This window comes from Oratosquilla oratoria, chromosome 37, assembly GCF_046742065.1.
Source record: "Oratosquilla oratoria isolate Oo_2021 chromosome 37, ASM4674206v1, whole genome shotgun sequence".
NCBI lineage: Eukaryota > Metazoa > Arthropoda > Malacostraca > Stomatopoda > Squillidae > Oratosquilla > Oratosquilla oratoria.
This window is the reverse complement of record NC_134813.1, coordinates 29,960,603-29,975,602: the sequence shown is the minus strand read 5'-3', so window position 1 is coordinate 29,975,602 and position 15,000 is coordinate 29,960,603. Positions and strand designations below refer to the sequence as shown.

Below are 15,000 nucleotides of genomic sequence, written 5' to 3'. Positions count from 1 at the left end.
ATATATATATATATATATATATGTATATATATATATATATATACTGTATATATATATATATGTATGTATGTATGTATGTATGTATGTATCAAATAATTCCGACTGTCATCCCCGGATTCAAACCGGGCTTGTGAATTCTCACTGCCGTCGCCTTACCAACTGAGCTACTGACCCTATAAAATTCTCCAACCTGGAAGTTAATCTACTTCCCGAGGAACTAAGTTGACTGCTAACTGCCGTCCGTACATACTATTTTACAGAGAACCACGGCAGTTAACAGTTGGAATTATTTGATCGACATCACCGTCACTGGTGATTCTATTTAGATATACATGTATGTATATATGTATATATATACATATATATGTATGTATATATACATATATATATATGTATATATGTATATGTATATATGGGTATATATATATATATATATATATATATATATATATATATATATAAAGAATGGGCTCCCCACGTCACCATGGTGGCACACTTTACATGCTTTATTCTGGCTAACCCCTTGACGATTTCATTCCCCTGAGGGCAAACAGAACAGAATTATCAAACAGCCAAAACAAATTTTGTGAAGAACAATGTTCTGCAGAACTTTTTGAACAGATGAACACTGGAACAGGAGAAGAGCCTTGGTTTACACTGTGCCGCTCTGGTCTTTGGGCACAACGCTGATGCAGTTCGTCAATGTACAGTCGGCTTCACTTCTGCTGCGGGCGTCTTTGTTTATGTCTTATAAGTATAATGTGGCTTAACTTGATCGTAAATTTACGATCTACAACTAAGAACTTCTCAATCCAAACTGTGGTACTTACAAGTGGAAGGCAAATGTACATTTGTAGTGTCTATATGAAAGTAATAGATAAATGAATAAATATATAAATAAATAAATGAATAAATAAATAAATAAATAAATAAAAGTAAAATGAAATTAAATATAAATAAAATCAATGTGAAATGATAATAAGATAAAACAAAATATCAAAATAACGTAGATAAGGGACTCCCACAAGAACTCTACAGAGTCACTCCCAACCACACCCTAAGACTCCCAACCCTACCATACTCCCTCACTGACACTCCCAAAGAGCTCAAAACCTCTACTCCAACACTCTACTGGCTCTGACTCCCAGATTTTCTACTCCCTATCTTCTGACACTCCCAGACTCCATATCTACTCCAATACTTCGTTTCCTCCATGATATCATTAAAATCTAAGAAATTCCACTCCCACTCCCTCTTACTCCCGAACTTTCAATGCTCACACTCCACACTCCCAGAGTATCTATAGTTATTTCTCACTTCTCATTTTACTCCCATACTCCTAGTCCATTCCAATGCGATAATCCTCCATACTTCAACCCTGACCTTCTCCATGACTCTCTGTTACTCCCTCTTACTCCCACCTATGTGTGTGTGTGTGTGTGTGTGTATAGAATTAATCCCCTCACTCCCTCACTCCCCAATATACTCCAATTCCCCGACTCCCACCTCTCCTTGCCACTCCGTTCATCCCTCCCTCTTTCCAACTACTCCCCCCTTTCCCCCTTCCTCCCTCCCCTTTCCCCCTCCCTCACTCCCTCTTTCCCCCCTTCCCCTTCCTCCCTCCCCCTTTCCCCCTTCCTCCCTCCCCCTTCCCCCTTCTCCCTTCCTCCCTCCCCCTTTCCCCCTTCCTCCTTCCTCCCTCCCCCTTCCCCCTTCCTTCCTCCCCCTTTCCCCCTTCCTCCCTCCCCCTTTCCCCCTTCCCCTCTTCCTCCCTCCCCCTTTTCCCCCTTCCCCTTTCCTCCCTCCCCCTTTCCCCCTTCCTCCCCCTTTCCCTTTTCCCCATTCCCCCTTTCCCCCTTCCTCCCTCCTTTCCCCCCTTTCCCCCTTTCACCCCAACAAGACCAAGAGCAATACGTCGCTTGACTCTTCGTATTTCCTTTGTCGTGGTGACTTTCCATTCTGGTACTGATAGTCACTCTTGGGGGGGGGAGAAAGGGGGGAAGGGGAAGGAAAGAGAGAATGGGGGGAGGAGGGGAGAAAAGGGGAAGGGGAAGGAAAGAGAGCATGGGGGAAGAGGAAGGAAAGAGAGAATAGGGGGAGGGGGAGAAAGAGGGAAGGGGAAGGAAAGAGAGAATAGGGGGAGGGGGAGAAAGAGGGAAGGGAAGGAAAGAGAGAATGGGGGAGGAGGGGAAGAAAGGGGGAACAGGAAGGAGAGAGAAAATGGGGAGGAGGGGAGAAATGGAAGGAAAGAGAGAATGGGGGAGGAAGGGGAGAAAGGGGGAAGAGGAAGGAAATAGAGAATGGGGGAGGAAGGGGAGAAAGGGGGAAGAGGAAGGAAATAAAGAATAGGGGCGAGGGGGAGAAATGGGAAGAGGAAGGAAAGAGAGAATGGGGGAAAGGAAAGGGGAAAAGGAAGGAAAGAGAGAATGGGGAGGAGGGGGAGAGGAAGGAAATAGACAATGGGGGAGAAAGGGGGAAGAGGAAGGAAAGAGAGAATGGGGGAGAAGGAAGGGAGGAAAAGGAGGAAAGAGGAAAGAGAGGGAATGAGGGAGGAGGGGGTGGAAGAGGAAGGAGAGAGAGAGAAAGAGAGAGAGAGAGAGAGAATGAAGGGAGAAGCGGGGGGAGGAAGGAAAGGGAAAGAAGGGGAGATGGGAAGGGAAGAGAAAACACCAAAAAAGGCAAGAAGGTGGGGATGAGAGGGGGAGAGAGATGAAGGAATGAAAGAATAGATTGTGGGAGAGAAAATGGGGGAGAGAGAACGGAGGGGAGGACGTAAGAGGGAGAAAGGGTGGGGAGGAAAGAAAGGGGGTGGGTGGAAAAGAGGAGGAGAAAGAGGAAGGAATTAAAGAATTGATTGGGGAGAGGATTGAGGGAAGGAGAAGGGAGAGGAAAGAGTTGGAGGGAGAGGAGAGGAAGAGGAATGCCTGCCGAGAAGTAGAAAGAGATAGGGGAAGACGGAAGGAGGGAGGGAGGGAGGGAAGGAAGGAAGGAGGGAACAAGCCCAATGGAAAAGAGGAATAGGGTGAGGAGAAAGAGAGGAGGAAAGGGAAGGAATAGGGTGAAGAGAGAGGAGGAAAGGGAAGGAATAGGGTGAGGAGAGAGAGGAGAAAAGTGAAGGAATAGGTTGAGGAGAGAGAGGAGGAAGAGAGAAGGAATAGGTTGAGGAAAGTGAGAAGGAATAGGGTGAGGAGAAAGAGGAGGAAGAGAGAAGGAATAGGGTGAGGAAAAGAGGAGGAAAGGGGAAGGAATAATGTGAGGAGAGAGGAGGAAGAGGGAAGGGATAAGGTGAGGAAAGAGAGGAGGAAAGGGGAACGGATATGGTGGGAAGAGAGGAGGAATGGGAAGGGATAAGATGAGAAGAGAGGAGGAAAGGGAAGGGATAGGGTGAGAAGAGAGGAGGAAAGGGAGGGAATAGGGTGAGAGAGAGGAGGAAAGGGAAGGGATAGGGTGAGGAGAGAGGAGGAACGAAGAGGGAAGGAAGATGAGGAAAAAGAGAAAAAGTAGGAAAGCAGGACTGGAAGGAAAAGAGAATGAGAGAGAGAGAGAGACGGAAAGAGAGAATGGAGTAAGTATATGTACTACAGAGAAGAAGAGAGACGGAGAGAAAAAATAAAATGAAGGTTATGAGATTATAAAGAGAAAATGAGGTTTTGAGAAAATGAAAAAAAAAACAGAAGAGGAGGCAGAGAACACAGGAGGGCACGAAAGAGAACTAGGATCGATTCCCAATGGCTACTGGTAACTTGCCTTGGCTGTCCCGGCACTTGGGGCAAAGGTGTGGATGCCAGGTAGGAGGAAGAGAAAGGAAGAGAAGTGAGGAAGAGGAAGAACGATGGAGGAGCGGTAGAGATAGAAAGAGAATAACATGGATTGGAAGAGAAGAGCAAGAAAAGGGGAAAGATGCGAAAAGAGGGGAAAAGGGAAGAGGGGAAGGGGAGAGAGGGAGCAAGAGAGGGGAGCAAGTCTGAAGAAGACAGGCGGAAGAGGGGAATTGGGGGCGAGGGTTGATTGGCGCGGCTTGCAAAAGAGGGGAAACGGAAGGGAGAGAAGAATAGGAACGAGGGGAAATGGAGGAACAAGGAAAGGTGGGGGAGAGGGGAGGAGTGAGCAAAAGAAGCGAGGGGAGGTTAGCGAGGAGGAAGGGGAGAGAAAGAGAGAACCAAGAAAATGTATATTTCGGTTGCATTTTCTCCTGTGGACATATTTCGTTGAAGACTACAGCAATATCTGTACTGATGATCTTGTTAATATTTTTTCTATTTGTCAAATTATAAACTTGTCTTCGGCATTGAAAGCAACTATAGGCTCCTCACTTTCTTATTTATCATTTATTCATTCATTTATCTATTTATTAATTTATTTATTAATTCATTTATTAATTTATTTTTGGGGAGAATAGACATTTTTAAGAAGGAGATGAGAGCCTATGGTTCAAGATTAGCGACTCAGAGGCTCCTAGCCTTCTTATTTATCATTTATTAATTAATTCATTTATTAATTCATTTATTTATTTATTTTTGGGGAGAATGGACATTTTTAACAAGGAGATGAGAACCTAAGGTTCAGGATTAGCGACACTCCAGTCAAAGGAATGAACGAAACCAGTCGACCAAATTCTTTCACCAAGACTTCTGACCCAAAGACTTTCCCTCACGTCAGAGACCTCATCATCAAGAACCATCCATAGACGAAGAAGAACAAGTACACGCGACACGTGTCCCCATACAAGTCTCTCTTCTCGTCCCTGAGCGAAACGAAAGCCTCCGGAAGATGATGTCCCCTGATTGGGTCTCAAGACGTCTGGGGGGTAACAAAATGAACTCTGGGGAAACTTGTAAATGCCCTCAACACCAATCTTCTCCCCGCCGACGACCTCATCACACATACACACACAACAACTTCGTTCAACTTAAACAATGCTCTCGCTCCCGTAGGATCCGACAAAGAATATGTATATATGTATAGATATGTGTGTGTGTGTGTGTGTGTGTGTATATATGTATGTATACACACATTGTACTACATACACTTATATAACATTCATAATGAATTTAACGTACTGTGTGTACGCACATAGCGCGCGCACATACAAACACGCACACACACACACACACACACACACACACACACACACACACACACACACACACACACACACACACACACACACACACACACACACACACACACACTAAAAGTGATCAGTTATCTTCTTTGAGCATAAAGATTAGTGTCCAATCATAGAAGCATCCCGCGTGACTCTGGTCCATGGTGGTGCTAGCAGGCTCTCCAACTGGGAGAAGAGAAAAGGAGAGATGATAATAGAGTGAGCAGTTAAAGGAACGAAGAAAGGCGAAGCGAAGAGGAGGAAAACGAGAAGAGAAGCGAAGCGAACAGAAGCGAAGAGGAGGAAAGCGAGAAACGAAGCGAAGCGAAGAGGAGGAAAACGAGAAAGAAAGCGAAGCGAAGAGGAAAGCGAGAAGCGAAGCGAAGAGAAGGAAAACGAGAAGAGAAGCAAAGCGAAGCAAAGCGAAGAGGAAGAGAGCGAGAAGCAAAGCGAAGCGAAGCGAAGAGGAGGAAAGCGAGAAGCGAAGCGAAGCGAAGAGGAGGAAAGCGAGAGGCAAAGCGAAGCGAAGAGGAGTAAGACGTACAAGACGAAAAGAAAAAAGTGATGATAAAGATGAAAAGAACGAGACGAAGAACAGAAAGTAAACATCGAAGAAGAGAAATAGTATAACAATAAATAGGGGAGATGAGAAGGCATATACGACAAGGAGAGAGGAAGAAAGAGAGAGAGAGAGAGAGAGAGAGAGAGAGAGAGAGAGAGAGAGAGGAGGGGGAAGAGGCGTGAAGAAGAATATATGAAAAGACGGAGAATTTATTCTCAGTCAGGAAATAAAATCATAACAATGTAACGCAAGGCTGGGATACACAGAGAGAGAAAGTTAAAAATCAGGAAAGGGCTGAAATAAGGGCAGATTAAGGCCCGGCGGAAGAGGGTATGAAGGAGAGGAGGGACAGAAAGAGCAGAGAGGAAAGGTTAAAGAGAAGGAGGGATATGAAGGGAAATAGGAAAAGTCTGAGAAAGACGAAGGAAATGAAGACGATGAAGATCATGTTTATGTACACACACACACACACACACACACACACACACACACACACACACACACACACACACACACACACACACACACACACACACACACATATATATATACGTATGTGTGTGTGTATATGTACACACACACACACATGTACACTTATATATATGTATATATATATATATAAATATATACACGAGTATATATGTATATATGTGTATGTGTGCTTATGTGTGTGTGTAACCAGACTCTACCCTGCAACCACCTCTAGATATTTTACTATAACGTCTTTATTTTCTTTTCATTTAGAATAATCACGACTGATTTACGTCGTCGTATACATACATTTTTATTCCTCCAAGTCTTGTTCAACCCCTCAGTGTTGCGAGGGACCTACACACGTCAGAGATTAATTAAATCGTCTGGCGACGCTCATAAATAACAATAAAAGTCCCGAAGGTGGTCGCTTGTTCTAGAATGTATTTCCATTTTCAACTCTAGAATATTACAAAGAAATGTTGACCAAGACAAGAGTGGTGACGATGGGGGGATTGTATGGAGATGGTAGAGGTGATGGTAAGGATGATGATTGTAAGGAGGAGGAAGAGGAGGAGGTGAAGGAGGAAGGGGAGGAGGAGGAGGAAGAGGAGGGGGAAAGAGAAAGAGGAGGAGGGGAGAAAGAGGAAAAGGAGGGGGAGAAAGAGGAGGAGAAGAGGAAGAGGAGGAGAAAGAGGAAAAGGAGGGGGAGAAAGAGGAAGAGGAGGGGGAGAAAGAGGAAGAGGAGGGGGAGAAAGAGGAAGAGGAGGAGGAGGAGGAGGAGAAGAGGAAGAGGAGGAGAAAGAGGAAGAGGAGGGGGGAAGAGGAAGAGGAGGGGGAAAGAGAAAGAGGAGGAGGGGAGAAAGAGGAAAAGGAGGGGGAGAGAGGAAGAGGAGGAGGAGAAAGGGGAAAAGGAGGGGGAGAAAGAGGAAGAGGAGGAGGAGGGGAAAGAGGAAGAGGAGGAGGAGAAAGAGGAAGGACTGGAGAAAAGGGAAGAGGAAGGATGGGGAGAGAGAGGAAGAGGAGGAGGAGGGGAAAGAGGAAGAGGAGGAGGAGAAAGAGGAAGGACTGGAGAAAAGGGAAGAGGAAGGATGGGGAGAGAGAGGAAGAGGAGGAGGAGAAAGAGGAAGAGGAGGAGGAGAAAGAGGAAGGATTGGAGAAAAGGGAAGAGGAAGGAGGGGGAGAGAGGAAGAAGAGGAGGAGAAAGAGGAAGAGGAGGAGAAAGAGGAAGAGGAAAAGAGGAGTAAAAGACATAGGAAGGGTGGAGGAGGAAGAGAAGAGAGAGCACTAAGTATTGTTGGAGGATCTACATCACTGTTGGAGAAAGAAGAGAACATATGATATAAAAAAGATGAAATAAGATCACAGGGAAACAGAAGAGGAGGGAGGTGGAGGGCGAGATGGAGGTGGAGTGAGTGGAGGTGGAAGCATTAGTTGATGGCTGTGAGATTGAAAGTGGAGAGAGAAATCCCAATTTCACTAAGGACACAATTGACAATAGAGGAAGTAACATCGATAATAGAATTGACAATAGACGCAGCAATATCATTGATAGAATTGACAATGGCCGTAGTAATGACCTCGTGAATGGTGAGGTCGTGTCCCGGTAGGATTGTAATAATACGGACAAAGAACTGTCACGCCAATTTAATCATGTCACAAAAGTGTCACTGACCGTAGAGCATTATCGCCTTCCAGGTTCTTCATAATTCCAACATTATCACCATCATCACCATCATCACCACCTCCACCACCATAACTATCACCATCACCACCTCCACCACCACCTGCACCACTATCACCACCACTACCACCACCACCATCATCACCACCACCATCTTCTATCACCACCTGTTCCATCTACCTCGGCGGGTAGGGGGACCTTCCCCTCTCCCACGCCCCTCCCCCAGTCCCATCCCCAACCCCCGAAGTATGGGGGGAAATCAACTACACTCAACCACCATTAGTTTCATATACCACCGTGCTTAACCACCCCGTAGTGCCGGGAAATGGGCAGACTCTTACCCGGGGGTGAGAGCATGGCAAGCGGGGGGAGAGGGGGGAAAGGTGGGAGGGGAGAGGGGGGAAAGGTGGGAGGGGAGAGGGGGGAAAGGTGGGAGGGGAGAGGGGGAAAAGGTGGGAGAGGAGAGGGGGACAGGTGGGAGGGGAGAGGGGGGAAAGGTGGGAAGGGAGAGGGGGGAAAGGTGGGAGGGGAGAGGGGGGAAAGGTGGGAGGGGAGAGGGGGGAAAGGTGGGAGGGGAGAGGGGGGAAAGGTGGGAGGGGAGAGGGGGGAAAGGTGGGAAGGGAGAGGGGGGAAAGGTGGGAGAGGAGAGGGGGGAAAGGTGGGAAGGGAGAGGGGGGAAAGGTGGGAGAGGAGAGGGGGGAAAGGTGGGAGAGGAGAGGGGGGAAAGGTGGGAGAGGAGAGGGGGGAAAGGTGGGAGGGGAGAGGGGGGAAAGGGGGGGAGGACACCCCGAGCATCCAATCGGCTGTGGCACCACTTTTATGCAAATTGACATCGTCTTGAGTATCCCCTCCAATCGTGTGCCTCCTTTCAGCATTATTAGTGCCGGGGGGTGGGAGGAGTGTGGGGGGGACTTTCTCCCCCCCTCCCCCTCCCCCCACCCCTTCTCCACCATCACCTACCTCACAACTACCTACCGCAACCTCACTCGCAACCTATTCTTTATGGTGGCTCGGGTTTCAGGTGTTGGGGGGGGAGGGGGTTGAGAGGGGTTGGGGTGAAGAGGGAAGGGTAGAGGGGAGGTATAAGGAGGATGAGACAAGAGGAGGAGGAGGAGGAGGAGGAGGAGGAAGAAGAACGAGAACAATGGTACGAATAAGAGGAGGAAGGAGGAAGAAGAGGAGGAGGAAGGAGAAGAGGATGGAGAGTAAGAGGAGAGGTAAGGGAATGAGTAGGAGGAGAGGAGGAAGAGGAGGAGAAGGAAGAGGCGGAGGAAGAAGAGGAGGAAAGGGAGGAAGAATAGGGGAACAAACAGGATGAGGAACAGAAGGAGGAGGAAGAGGAGGAAAGGAAGACAAACAGGATGAGAAACAGGAGGAGGAGGAGAAGGAAGAAGAAGAGGAACGGGGTGAAAAGGGGAAGGAAGAGGAGGAGGAACAGGAGGAGGAGGAAGAGGAGGAAAGGAAGACAAATAGGATGAGAAACAGAAGGAGGAGGAGGAGGAAGAAGAAGAGGAACGGGGTGAAAAGGGGAAGGAAGAGGATGAGGAAAAATGGGAGAATCAGAAATAACAGGGAAGAAGAGGACAAAGACAAAAAAATTGTAAGACGGTAAAACAGTAATAGTAGAAAAAATAGAAAAATAGAAAATGGGGAAGAATTGGAAGATGCCAAAAGTAGAAGATGGAGAAAAGGAAGAAGAAGAAGGAGGAGGAGGAGGAGGAGGAGGAGAATTAGAAAGTAGATGAGAAGGACAAACAGGAAAAAGAAAAAGAAATACTAAGACGGTAAAACAGTAATAGTAGAAAAAAAATAGAAAAATAGAAAATGGGGAAGAATTGGAAGATACTAAAAGTAGAAGATGGAGAAAAGGAAGAAGAAGAAGAAGAAGAAGAAGAAGAAGAAGAAGAAGAAGAAGAAGGAGGAGGAGGAGAATTAGAAAGTAGATGAGAAGGACAAAGAGGACAAGAAATTTTACATTTGGGTCTCTGTCTTGCCTAGTCTTCAAACTCCAAGTCTCTCTCCTCCCAAGTCTCCTTCGAGGTGTCTCTCTTTATGCTGTCTCCTCCCAGTCTCTCTGCACCCAATTACCTCATCTCCAAGGTCTCACATCCGAAGTCTCTTTTCTCTCAGGTCTTTCTCTTAAATTCGAAGTCTCTCTTCTGCCAGGTGTCTCTCCTCTCAAGTATCTCACCTCCCAGGTCTCTCTCACATACGAAGTCTCTCAACTCCCAGGTCTCTCTCTCTCTCTCTCTCTCTTTCTCTCTCTCTCTCTCTCTCTCTCTCTCTCTCTCTCTCTCTCTCTCTCTCTCTCTCTCTCATCCCAATTCTCTCTCCTTCCAAATCTATTTTAAGTCTCTTTTATCTTCCTTCCTTCTCCCTTCCTCCCCTCTCCCAGTCCATTTTCTCTTCCCAGTCCCTCCTTTTTTTCTCTCTTTCCCCCATCCCCTTCCCTCCTCCCTCCCCCCTCCTCAACCTCCTCCTCCTCCTCCTCCTCCTCCTCCTCCTCCTTCCTCTCCTCCTCCTCCTTCTCCTTCTTACCTGTGCCTTCTCTTCTTCTTCTTCTTCCTGGAGAGTCCCATGCCGTGTCCTTCTCCCGGCTTGCAGAGCAAGGAATCGGATCCGAATCCTGAAAAGAATCACCAAAAAGGATTAGGTTATCGACTGGCTTTGCCCTGTGCATCCTTATCGACTAAAAAGATGTAGAACATTTATTTTATTCACGTGAAAAGGAGGCAACCTGCAAGCAACTGTTCCTGTCACCAGATCACCGATAGGGTGCCTCCGAACTGAAGAAGACTAAGTAACAAAAAAAAAAAAAAAAAAAAACTGAGGAAGACTGGAAGAGATAATTGAACAAGACTAGACATGGATGAATGGACGGAAGCATAATAATAATAATAATAATAATAATAATAATAATAATAATAATAATAATAATAATAATAATAATAATAATAATGATAATGATTGATGATGATGATGATGATGATGACGATGACGATGATGATGATGATAATAATTAATAATAATGACAATAATAATAATAATAATAATGATAATAATAATAATAATAATAATAATAATTAATGATAATAATAATAATAATGATAATAATAATAATAATAAAATGAAATAAAATAAATGAATGAATATATAAAATAAAAAGACTAGAAGACGAAGGCTAAAGAACAACACGAACAAATATGAAAACTAAAAGACAATGGAAAAGACTAAAGAGTAAGACTGAAGAAGAAGAAGAAGAAGAAGAAGAAGAAAAAGACCGAAGAGGAAGAAGGCTGAGGAAGCCCCTGGGATCTGGATCTTCCTCCTCCCCCCTCCCCCCCCCGAAGACTTCTTCTTCATCAAGAGCGTCTCCGATAATCACTTAAAAGCCTAATGAGAGGTGGTGTAGGAAGAACAAGGAAGAGCGGGGAAGGAGGGGGGGAGGAGGAAGAAGAAGAAGAGGAGGAGGAGGAGGAGGAAGAGTAGGTTTTCGACTTTTCCTACTCCTCTTCCTCCTCCTCCTACTCCTCTTCCTCCTCCTCCTCTTCCTCCTCCTATTTCTCCCTTTGCCTATTCACATTTTTCTCTTCTTCCTTCTTCCACTCCTGCTTCTCCTCCTTCTCTTCTGCTTTTCCTATTATCCCCTCTCCCTCTTCCTCCTCCTCCTCCTCTTCATCTTTTTCCTCCTACCCCTTTTCCTCCTCCTTTTTCTCTTCCTTCTCTTCATCTTCCGCTTCTTCAGCCTCCTCCTCTTTTTTCTTCTCCTACTCCTCCTCCTCCTCCTCTTCCTACTTCTATCCCAGCTCGTCCTCCTCTTCCCTCCTCCTCTTCTTCCTCCTCTTCCTCCTCCTCTTCTTCATCCTCCTACTCGTCATACTCTTCTTGCATCTATGATTTTCCCTTCAGTCTTCCCTCCTCCTCTTCCTCATCTTCCTCTTCCTCCTCTTCCTCCTCTTCCTTCCTCATTCTCGTTCTACTCTTTCCCACTGGCTTTATGTCCAGCAGAATTGCCAACCGGATTTATGACAAGCAGGATTACCAACCGGGTTTATGGCTAGCAGGATTACCAACCGGACCATGAAAAGGAAGGGTGCTAACCATCTATATGTTTAGCAGGATTACCAACCGGCTTTATGACAAGCAGGATTACCAACCGGCCATGAAAAGGAAGGGTGCTAACCGCCTATATGGCTAGCAGGATTACCAACCGGAGTTGTGACAAGCAGGATTGCCAATCGGAGCTGTGACAAACAGGATTACCAACCGGCTGTATGACAAGCAGGACTACCAACCGAAGCTGTGACAAGCAGGACTACCAACCGGAGCTGTGACAAGCAGGATTACCAACCGGCTTTATGACAAACAGCATTACCAACCGGCTGTATGACAAGCAAGATTACCAATCGGCTTTATGACAAGCAAGATTACCAACCGGAGTTGTGACAAGCAGGATTACCAACCGGCGCCGTGAAAAGGAAGGATGCCCACCGGTTTTATGACAAGCAGGATTACCAACCGGCTTTATGACACGCAAGATTACCAACCGGAGTTGTGACAAGCAGGATTACCAACCGGCTTTATGACACGCAAGATTACCAACCGGAGTTATGACAAGCAGGATTACCAACCAGCGTCGTGAAAAGGAAGGGTACTAACCGGTTTTGCGGTAGAATCAGGGGTACCAATATATATATATATATTTTTTTTTTGGGGGGGAGGGAGGGGGGAGGGAGGCGGACCTCTGTGTCTCTATACTAAAGCTATCAATCTTTTTTCTCACTTGATTCTATGCCCTCTTTTTCTCCACTGATCCCCTCTTCTTCCTCTCTGATTCCCCTTTTTTCCCCTCTCCGCCATTACTTTCCCCTCGTCTCCATTCCAACCTCGCCTCCTTCTTTTGGTTTCCCCTTTTTTACATTCTTGATCTCATTCCTTTTTAGTTCTTCTTTCCCCTCTTAAGACTCGTTTTGTACCTATTTCCCCTTTTTGGCTCTCCCCTCTTCCCCTCTCTCTTTTCCTCTTCCCACCATTATTCTCTCCTGTGTCTGCTTTCTTATCCTCTTTCTCTCTCTCTCTCTCTTCCTCTCTCTCTCTCTCGCTCTCTTTTTCCCTCCCTCCGTCTCTCTCTCTCTCTCTCTCTCTCTCTCTCTCTCTCTCTCTCTCTCTCTCTCTCCCTCTTCCTCTCTCTCTCTCTCCCTCTTCCTCTCTCTCTCTCTCTCTCTCCCTCTTCCTCTCTCTCTCTCTCTCTCTCTCTCTCTCTCTCTCTCTCTCTCTCGTCCTCTCTCTTCTCCTGCTTTATTTTTCTATTATCTCTTTTTTCGCTACCTTTCTTCCACCGTCCCTATCACTCCCTACGTTTTTTCTCTCTCTCTCTCTCACAGTCTCTTCTCATTCCCTTCACTTCCCTTCGTCATCCTCTCTTTTCACTCTTTTTCTTCTTTTTCGATTATTTTTGTCTCCTCTCCCTCCATGACCTCTCACTCTCCCTTCTCCTCCCTCCAGAGACCTCCATTCACTTCCCGTCAGCTCCCTCCCTCCCTCTCTCCTCCCCTAGTTTCCTCTCTTTTGCTCTTTATTTCCCCTCTTTTTTATTATTGTGCCAAAACAACCAAAAAAAGCTCGCCACAAAAAAAAAAAAAATGTTCCCCTTTGCAATCCCTTCCCTCCCTGTACAACTCCTTTTCCCCTCATTTCCCCCCTCATTTTCCCCTCTTTTCCCCTCTCTACTCCCTCTCTTTTCCCCTCCCAGCCTCCGTACTCCTGGCTGCTTAAATCTTATGAGGTCAACATTCTAGGGAGTTTAGGAACACCCCCGCGGACCAGAGGCACGCTATGTTCTTTAAAGACTGGAGAGTCGTCGCCAGTCCCTCCGTTCCGTTACTGCCCCCCTTGGGAACCTCTATGACTCCACCTCCTCGGAGCGAGATTTCCCCAAGGATAGAAGCGCTGGTTACCCCTTCATTTCCCCTCACAACAAACTATTACCCCTCACTCTCCTTTCCCTTCCCCTTTCTCCCCCCTTCCACTCACCTCCATTCCCTCCCAAGGAACTGTTCCCCTTCACGTTCCCTTCCTTTCCGTGGCCTCCCCTCGTTTCCCCTCATTTCCCCTCTTTTCATAACGTTTTCCTACTATTTCCCCTCTCACTATTTCTCCCCTTCCCTCCTGTGACCTTCCCTCACTTCCCTTCAACCCCTCACGTTCCCACTATTATACCCTCACTTCCCCTCATCGCCTCGCATTCCCTCATCTCATTTCCCCTCACTTCTCCCTCACTTTCCTTCAATTCTTCGTACCTCCTCTAAACACCCCTCACTTCCCTTCATCCTCTCACTTCTTCACTTCCCCTCACTTCCCCTCATCCCCTCCCCTCCCCTCATCCTATCACTTCATTTCCCCTCACTTCTCCTTCGCTTTCCCCTCAATTCCCTTGATATCCTATAACTTCCTTCCCATTCCTCTATGGACCACTCAATTCTCCTCACTTCTCCCTGACGTCACTTCAATTCCCCTCACTTCCCCTAAGTACCCCTCAGTTTCCCTCACTTCTTCCTCACGTTCCTTGAATTCCCCTCATTTCCTCTATATACCCTCACCTCCCTTCAGTTCCCTCACTTCCCTTCAATTCCCCTCACTTTCCCTAAGTACCCTCAATTCCCCTTACTTCTCCCTCACTTTCCTTCAGTTCCCCTCACTTCAAAATACCCCTCACTTTCTCTAAATACACCTCACTTTCCATGACTTCCCTTCAGTTCCCCTCACTTCCCCTAAATACCCCCTGAATTCCCTTCACTTTCCCTCACTTCCCGTCTCACCCTTCACGTCCTCTTATCTCCTCCTTTCCCCTCTCACACCTCACTTTGCCCTCACTTCCCCTAAATACCCCCTGAATTCCGTTCACTTTCCCTCACTTCCCCTCTCACCCTTCACGTCCTCTTATCTTCTCCTTTCCCCTCTCACACCTCACTTTCCCCTCACTTCCCCTTTCACCCCTTAATTTCTCTTATCCCCTCATTTCCCCCTCTCACACCTCACTTCCCCTCACTTCCCCTCTCACCCCTCACGTCCTCTTACCCCATCCTTTCCCCTCTCTCCCCTCCTTTCCCTTCTCACACCTCACTTCCCCTCACCACTTCCCTTCTCTTCCCCTCCTTTCCCCTCTCACACCTCATT

General features: G+C 46.7%; 1 protein-coding gene across 1 annotated transcript in view; it reads right to left on the bottom strand.

Annotated features, from left to right (window-relative positions):
* LOC143019413 (uncharacterized) overlaps positions 1-15,000 on the bottom strand; it is a gene marked incomplete at its 3' end in the record, with an annotated part of 167,825 nt that overhangs the window by 98,785 nt on the left and 54,040 nt on the right. The window contains exon 2 of the mRNA XM_076175048.1: positions 10,363-10,450. Coding sequence (XP_076031163.1) covers positions 10,363-10,450 — 88 coding nt within the window. The remainder of the gene's footprint in view (positions 1-10,362; positions 10,451-15,000) is intronic.